Raw genomic sequence first — 20949 nt, forward strand, 5'->3', positions numbered from 1 at the left:
AACAAGAAACCAGTTGATTGAAAGTGGCAGAAGATATGAAGAGAAAAGAAAGATATTTACAATTCCTGAGGACAAGTAATGTTTATTGTTATTATTTTAGCCAAAAATGTTTAACATTCTGGAATTGGACAAATGGATACATCATTTATTCTTCCTGGACCTTAATGTATAGTGTTTTCTCATGCTTTCCAAGGGCTCTCTGAGTTAAGTTTATGAGACCTTTGCACTTTCAGAGAACCCTGCCTTTTTATTTGATTATTTACTTAATATATTAACACACCTATGAACATTTAAACAAAATTCCTTATATTGCTGCAGTAAATTCATACTTGTAGTTCTGTTTGATACTAAATATTGTTATTTCTACATGGTCTTCTTCGATACCAATATTAGAATTTTGACAGTATAAAAATATTGGGATCGAGATAACCGTGTCTATGCATGCAGTTTTTGAGTGCCATTAAGTATAATTTCAACACTATAGATATATTAGAATTGAGATAACAGTGTCTATGCATGCAGTTTTTGTGTGCCAATACATATAATTTCCGCACTATAGATATATTAGAATTGAGATAACAGTCCATGCCTTTTCTGTATCATGTGTATTTTCTTTTAATATAGTGCACAGTTGTTAAAAACTTAAATGACACTTAAAATATAGAATAAAAGCACAAATTAGAGAAATATGATTGTTTATGGTAAAATCTGGATACTGTCTTGTCCATGTTTGATTTGGATCTGGCTTTCATGTTCAATTCAGTGGAATTAGTCAGGAAACCAGACTGACTTTACCTGGAATTAGTCAGAAAACCAGACTAACTTTACCAGGATACCTCAGATGTTTTAAACTGCACATATTTTGTGCTGCAAAATCTCTTCATGATCCAGCTTTTGTTTTTACAAATGGCATCCAACGAGCAACAGTTGGACAAAGTGGACAATAAACCTCTTAAAATATTTTAATAGTACAAATAAGTAAAACGGGATATTCTGATTCTTGGGGGAAAAAGCAGGAAGGGCAACAGTTATCATATGTTGATTTGAGTATGTCAAATGGCAGGCATGATGATAGCCGTAGCTCCTACGTGAAATTTTTTATAAGGATTATGTCAAGTTGAGAGATATCAAGATATTTTGGAGTCTCCTGTTATACCATGTTATATCCGCTATAGTGGGGTCACACTGTATCAAGATATTTTGAAGTCTCCTGTTATACCATGTTATATCCGCTATAGTGGGGTCACACTGTATCAAGATATTTTGGACTCTCCTGTTATACCATGTTATATCCGCTATAGTGGGGTCACACTGTATCAAGATATTTTGGAGTCTTGTGTTATACCATGTTATACCCGCTATAGTGGGGTCACACTGTATCAAGATATTTTGGACTCTCGTGTTATACCATGTTATATCCACTATAGTGGGGTCACACTGTATCAAGATATTTTGGACTCTCCTGTTATACCATGTTATATCCGCTATAGTGGGTCACACTGTATCAAGATATTTTGGAGTCTCCTGTTATACCATGTTATATCCGCTATAGTGGGGTCACACTGTATCAAGATATTTTGGAGTCTTGTGTTATACCATGTTATACCCGCTATAGTGGGGTCACACTGTATCAAGATATTTTGGACTCTCGTGTTGCTAAGTCTCAAATCAGTATAAAGAACATCCACATCACTCAGGAGTGAAGAAGGTTAAAATAACAAATTTCAATGCAAAAATAAATTTGTTGTGAATAGTTTGAATTTCCTTAAGCATTATCCTTCAAATGCAAATATTCTTGCATCTATTCACCATATCTATCCAAGCTTTGCTTGGATATTTGCTGTTTTCTATGACTTATTTCCATGCATGCAGTATATTTAAGATGGATATCTAAGTTTCCATGCATGCAGTATATTTATGCTGGATAGTTTCCTTGCATGCAGTACAGTATATTTATGCTGGATATCTATATTTCCTTGCATACAGTATATTTATGCTGGATATCTAAGTTTCCTTGCATGCAGTATATTTATGCTGGATATCTAAGTTTCCTTGCATTCAGTATATTTATAATGGATATCTATGTTTCCTTGCATACAGTATGTTTATGCTGGATAGCTATGTTTCCTTGCATACAGTATATTTATGCTGGATATCTATGTTTCCTTGCATACAGTATATTTATGCTGGATATCTGTTTCATTACATATGGTATATTTATGCTGGATATCTAAGTTTCGAGCAAAGTTCAGATAATTATTTACTTTCTATGCAAAGCAAAGGATTCATTTTAGTTTTAAACCATTCCTTAAATTTGAAAAAAAATATTCATTTAAAATGAACTTGAATATTTCCAAATGTATGATTCATCCAGTCATTAATTATAGCATTTTTAACATCACAACACTAATGAATTGACCATCTGTAGACCATCTTACTGTCTTATTAATGAATTGACCATGTGTAGACTGTTTTACTGTCTTATTAATGAATTGGCCATCTGTAGACTGTCTTACTGTCTTATTAATGAATTGACCATCTCTAAACTGTCTTATTGTCTTATTAATGAATTGACGATCTCTAGACTGTCTTTCTGTCTATTAATGAATTGATCATCTCTAGACTGTCTTACTGTTTTATTAATGAATTGACCATATGTAGACTGTCTTTCTGTCTTTTTAATGAATTAACCATCTGTAGGCTGTCTTATTGTCTTATTAATGAATTGACCATCTGTAGACTGTCTTACTGTCTTAGTAATGATTTGACCATCTCTAGACTGTCTTATTGTCGTATTAATGAATTGACCATCTCTAGACTGTCTTACTGTCTTATTAATGAATTGACCATCTGTAGACTGTCTTTCTGTCTTATTAATGATTTGACCAGCTGTAGACTGTCTTACTGTCTTAGTAATGAGTTGACCATCTCTTGACTCTTATTGTCGTATTAATGAATTGACCAGCTGTAGACTGTCTTACTGTCTTATTAATGAATTGACCATCTCTAGACTGTCTTACTGTCTTATTAATGAATTGACCATCTCTAGACTGTCTTATTGTCTTATTAATGAATTGACATTCTTTAGACTGTCTTACTGTCTTTGTAATGAGTTGACCATCTGTAGACTGTCTTACTGTCTTATTAATGAATTGACCATCTGTAGACTGTCTTACTGTCTTGTTAATGATTTGACCACCTGTAGACTGTCTTACTGTCTTATTAATGAATTGACCATCTGTAGACTGTCTTACTGTCTTTGTAATGAGTTGACATTCTTTAGACCGTCTTACTGTCTTTGTATTGAGTTGACCATCTGTAGACTGTCTTACTGTCTTATTAATGAATTGACCATCTGTAGACTGTCTTACTGTTTTATTAATGAATTGGCCATCTGTAGACTGTCTTACTGTCTTATTAATGAATTGACCATCTCTAGACTGTCTTACTGCCTTATAGTATGGCAGAAGATTGTTTCTTTCAAAGTTATTGCTTGATTTGGCATTTCCGAAGTGAATACATGTATTACTAAACCATGAGAGTCTCTCATATATGAGCATAAATGTACAGAATATCATGTTGCATCTTCAGTAACAAACTTTGCCTTTGTTCTGAACTGAAATTTTTGTTGGAATTAAGATTAGGTGCATTTGTAGTAAATTAACTTAATTTTAAGTTGGATTTATTATTGGTTTTCTTAGTACACACTAAACAGTGTGTAGGACTTTTGTTTTTTAATGAATTCAGTTAGATTAGGAAGTAAAGGAGCATATGGTAAAATCCATAGAGATCGAATAGTTAGTACAAGTTATCAGTTTGGAAAACTTCATATTTTTTTATCATTCATTTTTTCAGAAATCCGAAAATGGTAAATAATTGATCCCTGGCTTTTACTTTGTATTTATATATAATAGATCTATTACAATACATATTGAAACTTGTTACTCTATTAGTGCTTCACATATATACACAATGTAAAGTCTTGCTATACCATGCCAATCAGAAGATACTGTCAGTCACTTTAAATTCATGGGTATCAAATTTTGTGATTTTATTTTTAAAAAATGCATATTGGTGGGTGTTTAGCTTGATTTGGCTATTTTTAAAAGCCATAAAATATTTATTGATTTTTTTTTATACACATATATTTATCTGTACATTTATCTGTAAGACCTTAATCCATTCCATACTGCAGTTGTCAGGATTATTATCCAAGTTAATCATTGCTAACACTAAGCATGATGTAAAGATCAGAGATGCTGACATTCTTTTGCATACGTTTGCATGGAACCAAGTTTACTTCTCTTCTGTCATTAATTCAATTTTTCAGTGTTCTTAAATGCTGCTATTAACACATAAAGCTGGTTTACAATTAACATGGTTTGCTCAGGCCTTGGAATACCCTTGAAATTGAGAAAAGTCCCTGTAAGGTCATTCAGTTTACATTTTTAGCCTTTATAAAGGCCTTGAATTTTGCTAATATTTGATGTATTACTAGTGTTTCATTTTTACCCCTATAATTATTTTAAGGGAAACATAATTATCAGTCATTCTGATCCTTCAAATGATCATTCATTGTTTTTATTTAGATACCTTTGGTATTATCTCATGTCTTATGGCCAGACTGTAATATGATTTTCCTTCCCAAAGCAAAGGTGTCACAATAGCTGTAAACCAATCAGCATAAATGGTTGGTGAATGCCAATTTCATCATCTGCATCACTGATGGGGAAATGCATGTTCAATCACAAATGGATCAGAGATTCCAAACACTCACAGAATGGAGAGTTGATAAAGAACAAGTTAATGCCGCTGCATGGTATAAGTTGATAAATTTTGGGAAATTACCAGGTTTGCCATTTCCTCACATATGAGAAGTAAAAACCATCTTTCATTATTGAGGACTGTGGAATCCTCTGTATAGTTATTGTAGACTTTGGGTTTGAAGATTGATTCTGTGAAAAAAGATGTCAGTAAGCTACAAATTTCAACTCATGTTGATGAATCACCAATAAGAATTACTTGGGTCAGATCTGGTTGATGGATCATTAATAAGAATTACATGGGTCAGATCTGGTTGATGGATCATTAATAAGAATTACTTGGGTCAGATCTGGTTGATGAACCACTAATAAGAATTAATTGGGCCAGATCTGGTTGATGTATCATTCGTGAGGATTACTTGGGTCATATCTGGTTGATGGATGATTAATAAGAATTACTTGGGCCAGATCTGGTTGATGAATCACTAATAAGAATGACTTGGGCCAGATCTGGTTGATGAATCATTAATAAGAATTACTTGGGCCAGATCTGGTTAATGTATCATTCATGAGGATTACTTGGGTCAGATCTGGTTGATGAATCACTAATAAGAATTACTTGGGCCAGATCTGGTTGATGAATCATTAATAAGAATTACTTGGGCCAGATCTGGTTGATGTATCATTCATGAGGATTACTTGGGTCAGATCTGGTTGATGGATGATTAATGAGAATTACTTGGGCCAGATCTGGTTGATGAATCACTAATAAGAATGACTTGGGTCAGATATGGTTGATGAATCAATAATAAGAATTACTTGGGCCAGATCTTGTTGATAAATCATTAATAAGAATTATTTGGGTCAGATCTGGTTGATGTATCATTCGTGAGGATTACTTGGGTCAGATCTGGTTGATGAATCACTAATAAGAATGACTTGGGCCAGATCTGGTTGATGAATCATTAATAAGAATTACTTGGGCCAGATCTGGTTGATGTATCATTCATGAGGATTACTTGGGTCAGATCTGGTTGATGAATCACTAATAAGAATTACTTGGGCCAGATCTGGTTGATGAATCATTAATAAGAATTACTTGGGCCAGATCTGGTTGATGTATCATTCGTGAGGATTACTTGGGTAGATCTGGTTGATGGATGATTAATGAGAATTACTTGGGCCAGATCTGGTTGATGAATCACTAATAAGAATGACTTGGGTCAGATATGGTTGATGAATCAGTAATAAGAATTACTTGGGCCAGATCTTGTTGATAAATCATTAATAAGAATTATTTGGGTCAGATCTGGTTGATATATCATTCGTGAGGATTACTTGGGTCAGATCTGGTTGATGATAGGAATTACTTGGGCCAGATCTGGTTGATGAATCACTAATAAGAATTACTTGGGCCAGATCTGGTTGATGTATCATTCATGATGATTACTTGGTTCAGATCTGGTTGATGGATCATTAATACTTATTACTTGGGTCAGATCTGGTTGATGAATCATTAATAAGAATTACTTGGGTCAGATCTGGTTGATGGATCATTAATACTTATTACTTGGGTCAGATCTGGTTGATGGATCATTAATACTTATTACTTGGGTCAGATCTGGTTGATGAATCATTAATAAGAATTACTTGTACCAGATCTGGTTGATGGATCATTAATTAGAATTACTTGGGTCAGATCTGGTTGATGGATCATTAATAAGAATTACTTGGGTCAGATCTGGTTGATGGACCATTAATAAGAATTACTTGGGCAATATCTGGTTGATAAATCACTAATAAGAATTACTTGGGCCAAATCTGGTTGATGGGTCAGATCTGGTTGATAAATCATTAATGAGAATTACTTGGGTCAGATCTGGTTGATGAATCACTAATAAGAATTACTTTGGCCAGATGATGGATCATTAACAAGAAGGCACAGCTTAAGTAGATCGATGTTCATATTCAATATTGGCAAGGTAAACCAGATATTATAGATACCATTTTCTTGGCCATGCTACTGTAGGTGGCGTCAAGGGATATTTAAGTTGTAATGACATTAACTTTTTTTGATAGTGCCATTGTTGTTGATATTTCCAGACTTAAACTTTTCACACTTTTTTTTATAATTTTGAAGATGAACTAAACACAAGTACAGCAAAAGGATTTGACTTTAAAAGTTAGTAACTTAATTTGAGCAAGCCATTGAAATAATTATAACAGGCAATTGGAAAATCCCTTAAATTTTGTCCAGAGATCTTTGTATGAACTGTGAATTAGAGAGTAGGCAAAGCCAATAATAGCAAACCAAGTTTTCAAAACATAGCTTCTATCTTTTCCATACAGAAACAGTTCTCTTGAAATTCAGTTTCATTTTCATTGGTTCTGATACAATGGTCAAAGACTGGGAAATGTGAGGTAAAATCTCCTACCATTGTGGTCTGGTCCTAAGGAGGCCTCCATTTGTTGACTGGATACTGATATCCACTGGATGTGAAATTTGGACTCAACTCACTGCTTCTTGGTCAGTGTCATCACAATGCACTCTTTGATCTTTTCAAAGCACGCTGCAGAGAGGCAACTGTTTTATTTAAAGGAATATCGCATTGTAAAGTGGTCTATGCCAGCTTAAAATTGAGTAAGTCCAGAACATGTTATTTACATATTTTCAAATTATAGTGATTATAAATGGATAAAACAGGAGTTGGATGGGTTAAACGAGACTGATTGGCAACACAATGAAAACATCAAAATGTTCCAAGACACTACCAGAGTCAGGCACCTGGAAGAATGAGGCTTTTTGCATTGCAAAAATAATGCACATCAAACTCTTTTAACATCATGCGATTTACGTTCTCTGTTCATTTCTTTTAACCTGTACAGAATATAAGTTAATAATTCCCATTTTGCACGTTTGGCGCCTCTCTGATAATTCATTGTGTATAAAAACTCCTTTAAAGTATTTTATTCTGTGTGTAAGTTCCAGTAAAAACAAATTGACAACTGTGACATATTCAGTCTGCTTGCAGACTGTCATTATCTGAAGGCTAGTATTACAAGTCTGTGCTCTTAAAATAAGGAACAGAAAAGAGTGAAAAGCAACATGCTTTGTAAAATTCAACATATAACTTATTTTCCTAAAATACAAAGTGAAAATGAGAAGAAATAAAAGAAGAAATTACTGTATTGCAAATTAAATTTAAATATAATTCTTGAATCATAGGTAAGTTTTATTAATAAAAATTATGAATAAACTTGAGTAGAATTCGTGATGACCTGTATAATAATAATAATAATAATAATGCTTTATTTATAGAGGGTGACTCATTAGTCAAGGACTATTCTCCCTTGAGGCCCTCTTAAGGAAAATATAACAATGCACATGATACGAAGATAGCAATAATTACTGTTTAGTTTTAAAATACCAAATTCCATTATCTATTAGAAACAAATACATGCTCATGATGTCTCTTCTTAAATACTACAACATTTTCAGCAGATTTTACATATAGTGGAAACTTGTTCCACAGAACGGTACCAGAGTATTGGAAGCTCTTTTTAAATTGCTCTGTTCTTGGTTTTGGTATTTGAAGGTTTCCATGTGATATTGATCTCAACTGGTATTGTGTTGAAAAAGGCCTGAATAAATCCTGAAGATACTCTGGTGCAGTTCTATGTAGACATTTATATAAAAGAACTGCCTTGTGAAAATCTATCCTGTCATATACTGTGAACCATTTGAGTTCTGTAAATAATGCTTTTGAGGGATGATCAATAGATGCATCTAAAATTACGATTGCTGCTTGTTTTTGAAGTTTATAAATCCTGTCAAGCTCCGATTTAGCACAGTTTCTCCATACATTTGAACAATAATCCTCTGTTGGAAGAATAAATGACTTGTAGTATAGATTTCGAGTTTCCATAGGTAAATATTTTTTTATTCTGCTGAGTGCTAAGGGCAGTTTTGGATGACAGTGTTTTACAAAGTTTATCAATATGGTCATTCCTTAATAAATTATTATCTACAGACAAACCTACAAGTCTTTCATGTTCGAAATTTTTTAACAGATGATGCTGATGTGACAACAGTCTTTTGTTGAAACACAGTAATATAATTCCAGGTTTGAATTCACCATAAATCCCATTACATGTCTCTATCCAAGACTATTATTTTTTACAAGCACTCTTTATTTCCAGAGAAATTAAGCACTGAAGTAAATAATTTGAATAAATAAATTCCAGCCCAAAATGAATGCTAAGCACAACAGTAGTGCACAAACATGATGTGCTTTCCTCTGTCAGTCATTATCTCTTATTATACTCTTATATCTATAGGCCTGTTTGATAATGGTTGTTATGTCCCTTGGCTTATTAATTCCCCTAATTTACCCATGATGCAACATTCTTTCCAGTGAGCTATGGCATCAAACAAAGCTGTGAATGAACTTTGTGACTTTTAAAATTTTAGTGTCATGTGCTGCTTTATATATCGTAAAAAATGACTTGGTCAATTCTATTTCTCATTGCCAACCTATACTAACTAGCTGGTTTCCATGCTGCTTTATATATCATGAAAATTGCCTTGGTCATTTCAATTTCCATACTGCTTTTATCATGAAAATTGCCTTGGTCATTTCAATTTCCATACTGCTTTATATATCATGAAAATTGCCTTGGTCATTTCAATTTCCATACTGCTTTTATCATGAAAATTGCCTTGGTCATTTCAATTTCCATACTGCTTTATATATAATGAAAATTGCCTTGGTCATTTCATTTTCCATACTGCTTTATATATAATGAAAATTGCCTTGGTCATTTCAATTTCCATACTGCTTTATATGTAATGAAAATTGCCTTGGTCATTTCAATTTCCATACTGCTTTATATATAATGAAAATTGCCTTGGTCATTTAAATTTCCATACTGCTTTATATGTAATGAAAATTTATTAATCCATATAAATAGAACTAAACTTTTATGACTTTGTAAAAAACTGACAAAAAGATCAACAGAAATATATTATACAATGCAAGAGTGTACATCTTCTGTATCATCTTTCTTTTGAACTATTTGGTCATCAGTTATTAAAAATTAGTTTCAGTGATATTATTTCATTCTTTAAAGGTCTAATATTACAGAAATTTACAGTCTTAAAAACTTTGTGCAACAATTATACAGAGAGACATAATTCTGAATTAGTTTTGGAATGGATTGTCCGTTATCAGAAACATTGGATTCACCAATTGGATGCTGTCAGAGTTCTGATTCTAATTTATAAGTTTTATTAAATTAAATTCACAATATTTAATCACTTGTACATATCTGAAGGAAAAATAAAACTTTGCCACTATTTCTTTCTCTTCAAGTAATTACAGTATATGCAATGTTGTGATCTACACTCTGTTCAAGTAATGACAGGATATGCAGTATTGTGGTCTACACTCTGTTCAAGTAAGGACAGGATATGCAGTATTGTGATCTACACTCTGTTCAAGTAATTACAGTATATGCAATGTTGTGATCTACACTCTGTTCAAGTAATGACAGGATATGCAGTATTGTGATCTGCACTCTGTTCAAGTAATGACAGGATATGCAGTATTGTGATCTCCACTCTGTTCAAGTAATGACAGGATATGCAGTATTGTGATCTGCACTCAGTTCAAGTAATGACAGGATATGCAGTATTGTGATCTGCACTCTGTTCAAGTAATGACAGGATATGCAGTATTGTGATCTGCACTCTGTTCAAGTAATGACAGGATATGCAGTATTGTGATCTACACTTTGTTCTCAACCTAAAGTAGGTTACTGTGATCATGCTTCTGTATGTTGGTTAAGTTTTACGTTCATTTAAGTTTCTCTGACATTGTTGAACACAAAGGCATTTTTATGTTTGAATGATTCTTCATTCATAGCACTTTGCATAAATATGGTCACTTTTAAGATTTCATGGTTCAGTGGTTTTCATTTAAGTTTTATATTTTCATGCACATTTAGTCAGCTTGGTCATACAAGCATCGTGGCAGAACATTTGAGGTCCATGAACACAGTTTAGTCTGAACTCACTGAAAACAGTCTACTGTGTATAGTGATCAGAGGTCATTTGCTGGTGTATGGCTGTCATGGAAACCAATCTACTGTGATAGTGATCAGCGGTCATGTACAAGTGTTTAGCTGGTCATGGAAACCACTCTACTGTATATAGTGATCAGAGGTCATATACAAGTGTTTAGCTGGTCATGGAAACAATTTGCTGTATATAGTGATCAGAGGTCATTTACAAGTGTTTAGCTGGTCATGGAAACCAATCTACTGTATAAAGTGATCAGAGGTCATTTACAAGTGTTTAGCTGGTTATGGAAACCAATCTGCTGTATAAAGTGATCAGAGGTAATTTACAAGTGTTTAGCTGGTCGTGGAAACCAGTCTACTGTGTATAATGATCAGTCATTTACGTGTGTTTAACTGATCATGGAAACCAGTATACTTTATATAGTGATCAGAGGTCATTTACAAGTGTTTAGCTGGTCATGGAAACCAGTCTACTGTATAAAGTGATCAGAGGCCATTTATAAGTGTTTAGCTGGTCATGGAAACCAGTCTAGTGTATAAAGTGATCAGAGGTCATTTACAAGGGTTTAGCTGGTCATGAGAAGCTGTGGTAAGTCGATTGATAAGAGTGTTGGACTCACACATACATGCATACATATATACATACATACATGCATGCATACATACATACATACATACATACATACATACATACATAAATACACACACACATATATATACACACACATATACACATACATACATACATACATTCATACATACACATGCACATACATACATACATACATACATACATACATACATACATACATGCACCCATACATACATACATACATACATACATACATACATACATACACACACATATACATATACACACATACATATATACATATATACATACATACATACATACATACACATATACATACATACACACATATACACACACATACATACATACATACACATATACATATACATATACATACACACACACCTACATACATACATACATACATACATACATACATACATACATACATACATACATACATACATACACACACACACACTTACATACATACACACACATATACATATACACACATATTCACACATACATACATACACACACACACACACACACACACACACATACATACATACATACATACGCTAATGCCAGATACTATTGTCTGAGTTTACTACTGTAATACAAATGCCAGATATTATTGTCTGAGTTTACTAATACAAATGCCAGATACTGTTGTCTGATTTTACTACTGTAATACAAATGTCAGATACTATTGTCTGAGTTTACTAATACAAATGCCAGATACTGTTTCTGAGTTTACTAATACAAATGAAAGATACTGTTGTCTGAGTTTACTACTGTAATGCAAATTCCAGATGCTATTGTCTGAGTTTACTAATAAAAATGCCAGATACTGTTGTCTGAGTTTACTAATACAAATGCCAAATACTATTGTCTCAGTTTACTAATAAAAATGTCAGATACTATTGTCTGAGTTTACTCATACAAATGCCAGATACGGTTGTCTGAGTTTACTTCTGTAATGCAAATTCCAGATGCTATTGTCTGAGTTTACTAATACAAATGCCAGATACTATTGTCTGAGTGTACTACTGTAATACAAATGCCAGATACTATTGTATTGTCTGAGTTTACTACTGTAATACAAATGCCAGATACTATTGTATTGTCTGAGTTTACTACTGTAATACAAATGCCAGATACTATTGTCTGAGTTTACTACTGTAATACAAATGCCAGATACTGTTGTCTGAGTTTACTACTGTAATACAAATGCCAGATACTATTGTCTGAGTTTACTACTGTAATGCAAATTCCAGATGCTATTGTCTGAGTTTACTAATACAAATGCCAGATACTGTTGTCTGAGTTTACTAGTATACATGCCAGATACTGTTGTCTGAGTTTGCTACTGTAATACAAATGCCAGATACTGTTGTCTGAGTTTACTACTGTAATACAAGTGCCAAATACTATTGTCTGAGTTTACTAATACAAATGCCAGATACTGTTGTCTGATTTTACTACTGTAATACGAATGTCAGATACTATTGTCTGAGTTTACTAATACAAATGCCAGATACTGTTGTCTGAGTTTACTAATACAAATGAAAGATACTGTTGTCTGAGTTTACTGCTGTAATGCAAATTCCAGATGCTATTGTCTGAGTTTACTAATACAAATGCCAGATACTATTGTCTGAATTTACTACTGTAATACAAATGTCAGATACTATTGTCTGAGTTTACTAATATACATGTAGAGTATAGAAAAGCTTGGAGATTTGAAGCTCATGCGAGCTTGAGCTCGATAATTTTTTCGAGCTTTCGAGCTTGAGTAGTACGAAAAATAATTTTCTTTATAATTTATTTAAACATCTATCTTGTTAATATAATAGTATTTCAAAAAGACAAAAGCATGCAGAGATTTATGCGATAACTTTGATCACAATTTTGTACAGAAATTAGTAGCAACTGAAAATGCTCTTTCTGAATCAATTGAAGTCGGTTTGATTGTACTGATGGCATCTGATAATCGCCTGAAATTTTCAGTCAGTTCACCATTACTTTTTGACAAGGAAAATTCTTGGAGTAATTTCTTAAACTGATCGGTTTGAAGAGATCCCTGAGTGCTAGAAGCTTCCAATCGAAATCTAAGTTCATCTTCAAGTGAGAGCTCGTTATGGTTAATTGTTATTTTCTCATCATGTGCTTCTTCATTTGCAGTATTTGCTGATGGAAATAGCCGCTTCATCAAATTTGTCGCTAATTCAATAGAAGTTTTAGATGGAACATTATCCAAATGGTGCAGAGAAATCATAAGATCCATAAGTTGTTGATTAACTCTACTGTCGATGTAATGATCAGTATTTTCTAAAAGAGTACGACTGATCTCTGTTCCTTGTGCAGACAATTTTAAGAGTAACCTCAACCAGTTTCAATGCCAAAACTATGGATTTCAATAATTCTATGTTCAAATTAGTTAAGAGATGCTCGGATCCGATTTCACTCAGCACTTCATTGGTGACATCGTATAATTTAATAAAGATTTCTAGCATTTTTAGCATGGAATTCCATCTAGTTTTGCAGTTGAGGGACAGTTGTTGTTCTTTGTTAAATTTTTCTGAGCTTTTAGCTTTAAACGCATCCGATCGTATGGCTGAGCCTTTGAAAAATTTTACAATTTCTCTCACAGTGTTTATATTTTCCTTCCATGATTCGCTTTGTATCTCAACTTCTTCAGCACTCAATTCATCGTCGCTTTCATCGAAATCATCAGTGTGTCCAGTTTCTTCTTGTGAAAAAACTGAAATTCCTTGACCTGGGCAATTTTCTCTGTAAAAAGTTTTTGTAACACCCAAATGCAATCCGTGATCAAGGCAGGCTTGATACAGAGTGGGCGATTTTTCTCCGAACTTGATTATGACACTTGCTCCATCACCGGTAGAGGCAACAGTATCCTGTTTGAATGAGACACCAAAAGAATTAAGATGTTCCTCAATGAGCTCGTTCATTCTTTCAGCATTACAACTTCCGTAAATTCTGACAAGACCAAGATTGATACATTTTGACGAGACCATATGAAGGTTGATGTTGAGAAATCGACGATTTCTGATGCTTGTCCATTCGTCCAATGATATTGAAAATCTCTTTGATTCTGAGAGTTCTTTCTTAATGTCCTGTATGATTTGTTGCTTCACTTTATCTTCAAAATCGCGAATAAGGGCCATCACCGATCTTTCATCAGCAGGTAGCTTCATTCCTCTTAATGACAGCGATTGACGAATAAATTCTGAATGAGTGATTTTCCGAATCGATAATCCATCGATTGCAGCGAGTTTCAAGACTATTTCTTCCAGTGAAGTTTTGACAATGAAGTTATCCATTGTTCTCATTTTCTTCGGCTCTATTTCAGACTCATCCTTGTTGACGTCAATATGATGAATTCTAAGCAGATGTCGATGCATTGTTGAAGTGTTTCCTTGTGGACATGAAATTGTCTGCTTACATTCATTGCAAGCTGCGAAATTATCCTTTTCGCGCTTGTTAAAATAAGTCCAAACAGCTGATTTCTTATTTTTTGACATCGCTGCTGCTTTAGAAATAAAATATAAGTAAAAATTAACAAATAAAGAGCAGATACAATATGAAAAATTGCTGATAACACGTTTATGTTGTTTGAACTGTTCAAAAATCAGTTTAAAAGAAATCCCTCAGGCGTCATTTGTGCGCCTACTGCCCCTCCAGCACCACTCATCATCAGGCCAAATGCTTGAGAAGTTCACCGGTTGTCTCGCTTGCAGAAGTTTAAAAACCCCTTCTCCCCGTCAGCCGCAATCATAATAGTCGGAATTATTATCTTAGGAACCCCCAGCAATGACCGTTGCAAGGCAACGACCGCCCACTGGTCGACCAACGCATGGGGAAGCCTAGGCCGTGTGAATCTGTAAAGCCGCTCATTCCCACAGTCAATTAATTATCGCACAGGTTTATCCGGTCCGATAATATCAAAAAGCGGAGAATTTTTCTAGGCGTAAGCTCGAGGCTCATCGAGCTTCGACCTCGAGCTTTGAGCCCCCGAAAATGCTCCATAATTATCGAGCCTCGAGCTTGAGCCTAGGCTCGTCCCAAACTCTATATACATGCCAGATACTGTTGTCTGAGTTTACTACTGTAATACAAATGCCAAATAATATTGTCTGAGTTTACTACTGTAATACAAATGTCAGATACTATTGTCTGAGTTTACTAATAAAAATGCCAGATACTGTTGTCTGAGTTTACTACTGTAATACAAATGCCAAATACTATTGTCTGAGTTTACTACTGTAATACAAAATGTCAGATACTATTGTCTGAGTTTACTAATAAAAATGCCAGATTCTGTTGTCTGAGTTTACTAGTATACATGCCAGATACTGTTGTCTGAGTTTACTACTGTAATACAAATGCCAGATACTATTGTCTGAGTTTACTAATACAAATGCCAGATACTATTGTCTGAGTTTACTACTGTAATACAAATGCCAAATACTATTGTCTGAGTTTACTAATACAAATGCCAGATACTATTGTCTGAGTTTAGTAATACAAATAAATGCCAGATACTGTTGTCTGAGTTTACTACTGTAATACAAATACCAGATACTATTGTGTGAGTTTAGTAATACAAATAAATGTCAGATACTGTTGTCTGAGTTTACTAATACAAATGCCAGATACTATTGTCTCAGTTTACTAATACAAATGCCAGATACTGTTGTCTGAGTTTACTAATACAAATGCCAGATTCTTTCGTCTGATTTTACTAATATAAATGCCAGATACTGTTGTCTGAGTTTACTAATACAAATCCCAGATACTATTGTCTTATTTAAAAATGCCAGATACTGTTGTCTGATTTTATAATACAAATGCCAGATACCATTGTCTGATTTTACTAATACAAATGCCAGTTGCTATTGTCTGATTTTACTAATGTAAATTCCAGATGATATTCTTTGATTTTACTAATACAAATGACAGATGCTATTGTCTGATTTTATTAATACAAATGCCAGATGCTATTGTCTGATTTTACTAATACAAATGCCAGATGCTATTGTCTGATTTTACTAATACAAATGCCAGATGCTGTTGTCTGATTTTGCTAATGCAAATGCCAGATACTATTGTCTGAGATTACTAATACAAATGCCAGGTACTGTTGTCTGATTTTCACCTTGCCACAGTTAAGAAAACGTATGAGTAGTAGAGAGCATATGTTTACATCATTAACAAATATGGAAATATTTCAACAATTTTTAAACATTTGGAAAGAAACTATCTGATCTAAGAATAGCGTCATGCATCATGTATAGATACTTACCCTTATATTGCCATATATCTTTGTTTCCTCATATAAATATACTGTTGATATTCTATATGCAGGATTTAATTTATGCCAATTTATCATGCTCATATATATATATATATATATATATATATATATATATATATATATATGGAACAAATTATTCTTAATACTTTTAGCTGCATGTAATGCATGTCTCATGAGAATTTAACAGAAATTTGATCATGCATGTATGTGTAAAGGAAGTAAAAATTGACATTAATTTTGTGGACTTAGTCATATGAAAGTGGTTTTTATCAGTGAATTTAATAATGGTTGCTTTATTTGTGCCTAATACATGTGTATTCAGTAATAAGTACTTTACAAACAAATGTTTTTATTGATATACAGGTAAATTGGTCAGCTGATAACAGGTAAAATAGATGATGTATATCCATTTTATCACATGATGAAATACATAGTGATTCAGTCAGATTACAAAATAAACTAGTGAAATGATGTTTCAGTGCATTTGGATGCCATCGAAATTACACTATTCTTTAAAAGTATGCCCAATTGTGTTAGCCAAGTCTCATTGGTGTCAGCTGATTTACACAATGTTATTTAGCAACACTGTCAGCCCAGTCTCAGTGGTGTCATCGGATTTGCACAGTGTCATTAGGGGTGGCCGAGTGGTATAAAGTGCACTCCCTTATGGATCACTGCCATATCACCTCTATCTGTATGGGTCTGAGTCTCTGGTTTGGCCAATGTGGGTATGTGAGAAAGCTTGCCAGTAGCTTCTCGTGGATTGGTGGTTCTTCCTGCGGTTTTCTGGGATTTTTCTCCCATCCAGTAATACAACAACAATGTCATTAAGCTACACTGTGTCAGCCCAGTCTCAGTGGTGTCTGGTGATTCACACACCATATTAAAAGGCCATTTATGGTTCAGATACGATTCATAGAAAGGAATTATGTAGTTAAATTCACTGCTTTGTGTTACCATGTGCCAGTCCTTATAGAATACATCTAATGATCCAGTTTAAGTGACTTTTTGAAACTTTATCAAGAATAATTGGAATTTACGGTTTGTGTGCATGCTTTGTGGTATGTAAGACATTCCAAAATAGGTCACTGGGACTTATATCTAATGTTTCATTAACTTTCCTCAAAGTTGTTTGTTTGGGATCAGTGACTGTACTGGTTGTTGTTGCTGTTTTAGGGTTTAACGCCATTTTTCAGCAGAAGATAGGCTATACATGGTGGCCAGTATAACTGGCGGAGGAAGAACCATGGAAAACCCAGGGAAGAACCACCAACCCACAAGAAGTTACTGGCAAGCTTTCTCACATTTGCATGTTAGCTGAGCCTGAGACTCAAACCCACACCGACAGAGGTGAGATGGCAGTGATCTGGAATGGTGAGTGCTTTAGACCACTCAGCCACTGAGGGCCCCGACTGTACTGGGACATGTGGTAAAAAAATCATATTGAATGTGCAGTCACATATCACTTGTCAACAGCAAAGACAGTTTAGCTTTTTGAAGTATGGAATGGGTAGAGACACACCATAGAGGTGGGATGGGTGCAGAGGCTGTCAAACAATGCCTTTGTTTTCTTTCAGGTGTATTTATTGTCCTTGGCAGTTTGGGACTTTACCTCGGCAATGTCAGGGCAGGCAGAATGCTTCATTCCTTTATTCTGAAAAACATTGTTTCCTCCCCTATGGTCTTTTTTGATACTACACCCCTTGGCCGAATCCTGAACCGCTTTGGAAAAGATATAGATGTCATTGACTCTCAGATACCCAACAACTTCCAGTCATGGCTTGCCTGCTTGTTGCGAGTGTTAACAGTGCCCATTGTTGTTGGATACAGCACTCCCTGGTTTCTAGCCCTGGCAGTCCCACTTGCCATCTTCTATGTTGTCATACAGGTTAGAGAATGTTACATAAGAACTTTGGTGTGTGTATTTTTTTATTACATGTTCATTTCATATGCATAACAGAAAAGCTTAGATTTTAGCACTGCAGAAATTTAAAATATATTTTCAAGAGTTATGCTCATGTCTCAGTCTGCTGACACTAATCTCTTTACACAGACTCTCAGTCTGCTGACACTGGTCTCTGTACTCAGATTGTCTCAGTCTGCTGACACTGGTCTCTGTACTCAGATTGTCTCAGTCTGCTGACACTAATCTCTGTACACAGACTGTCTCAGTCTGCTGACACTGGTCTCTGTACTCAGATTGTCTCAGTCTGTAGAGACCAATCTCTGTGCTCAGATCATCTCAGTCTACTGACACTGGTGTCTGTACTCAGATTGTTGACTTAATACATGATTTAGGAGTAAAGTTTAAAATGTGGTCACTTATAACTTTCTGCAAAACTTCAGAAAATCAAATTAATAATCCATCTAAAACCAATTAGAAACTAATCTTTTTCCAAATATAAGAATTTTTGTGTTAATCTTTATTTACAAGCAGTATTCTAGTCCAAAATGACTCTTCTGGAAGGGAAGACTGATTGGTTCAGTGTATTCTGGTAGATATGGCAACATAGGAAATTCCTTGCCTCAGCTTGAATAGCACAGTTCCCTGTATAATCAATCATCCTTCACTGTCTCACATACAATGTTACCTGTATAATCAATCATCCTTCACTGTCTCACATACAATGTTCCCTGTATAATCAATCATCCTTCACTGTCTCACATACAATGTTACCTGTATAATCAATCATCCTTCACTGTCTCACCACAGTTCCTGGTATAATCAATCATCCGTCACTGTCTCACATACAATGTTACCTGTATAATCAATCATCCTTCACTGTCTCACATACAATGTTACCAGCAGTCTTCTCTTACTTATGTACTAAAATGTTGCATATTAGGTGCAACAAGGTAAGTCCGAAAGTAAATACATTAAGACGCCATATTTTATGCACTTAAACTCTGCAACACTGTGATAATTTTTCATTCCTATCAAGTCCTATCCCAAATGAATGCCTCACCTGCTACCTGTGTAATCATTATTCATGGAGAGAACTTGGGTTGGAAACACAAAAAATTCCCAGATAAGAACATTCTGATTTAGGAAATGTATATATTTGAATTCTTGGTGCCTGTGCTCACAAGTAAAGACTGGTTAATGATTAGAATAGATACCTTTCTTGGTAATTATTGCATTCAGTAGATATCCTAAATGGAAGAGTTCTTTAGAAATAATTTGTGTACTTGTGTTAGTGATTTGATTTTTCTATTGAAGAAGGTACAGCTTTTGCCCATTCTAACATGCTTCACTATAATGTGATCCTGGAAACGATGCATTAGCACTTAAACACCGATGTAGATAACAATTTAACCTCACCTAGGCAATCATTTAGGTACATGTAAGACATGCTAATACTTTCAATGATTTGTTGTGTCCAGGTGTCAATAAACAATAGCCTATGATAAGCATGTCTTTCGTATTTGACATGCTAACTTAGTGTCATATGCATTATCTAATCACCAGAGAAACTGTTGTCACTGATTGAAGCTCATTCACATAATGTACATGTTAATAAGGTCCATTAAAATAATTGGTGTGACTAGAAAACCAAGAAGGATAATGGGCCTTTAAATGCAGTTGATATGGCTAGAAACTCAACACACTGGGCCTTCAAAAACAATTGATATGGCTAGAAACTCAACACACTGGGCCTTCAAAAACAATTGATATGGCTAGAAACTCAACACACTGGGCCTTCAAAAACAATTGATATGGCTAGAAACTCAACACACTGGGCCTTCAAAAACAATTGATATGGCTAGAAACTCAACACACTGGGCCTTCAAAAACAATTGATATGGCTAGAAACTCAACACACTGGGCCTTCAAAGACAGTTGATATGACTAGAAACTCAACACACTGGGCCTTCAAAGACAGTTGATATGACTAGAAACTCAACACACTGGGCCTTCAAAGACAATTGATATGGCTAGAAACTTAACACAATAGGCCTTCAAAGATTAAACACATAATAGACTTAAACAAGAACAATGAAGTCTCAGGCAAAATAAAATCATGCAATACTCGGGTAGGTGTGACTGTGTTATTTTGTATGATACACCTGTACATGAAGAATATACATCATGTTGAATAAACAATGCATATTCTGGTTGTACATGTATTGGTACTTTTTTGTGAAGAACTGTGCTTATTTTTGAC

At 34.4% G+C, this 20949-nt stretch overlaps 1 protein-coding gene across 2 annotated transcripts in view; it reads left to right on the forward strand.

Annotated features, from left to right (window-relative positions):
• The window catches only part of LOC149806267 (multidrug resistance-associated protein 1-like), a 225855-nt gene that overhangs the window by 148897 nt on the left and 56009 nt on the right, over positions 1-20949 (forward strand). Inside the window, exon 22 of one of the 2 annotated variants that reach the window (XM_089951214.1) lies at positions 18361-18671. The exons of the other annotated variant lie outside the window; for it this stretch is intronic. Within the exon in view, the coding sequence (XP_089807340.1) occupies positions 18361-18671 (311 nt within the window). The remainder of the gene's footprint in view (positions 1-18360; positions 18672-20949) is intronic. 2 annotated transcript variants of the gene reach the window in all.

This window comes from Sinohyriopsis cumingii, chromosome 2 (genome assembly GCF_028554795.1).
Source record: "Sinohyriopsis cumingii isolate HCF-2022 chromosome 2, ASM2855479v2, whole genome shotgun sequence".
Taxonomy (NCBI): Eukaryota; Metazoa; Mollusca; class Bivalvia; order Unionida; family Unionidae; genus Sinohyriopsis; species Sinohyriopsis cumingii.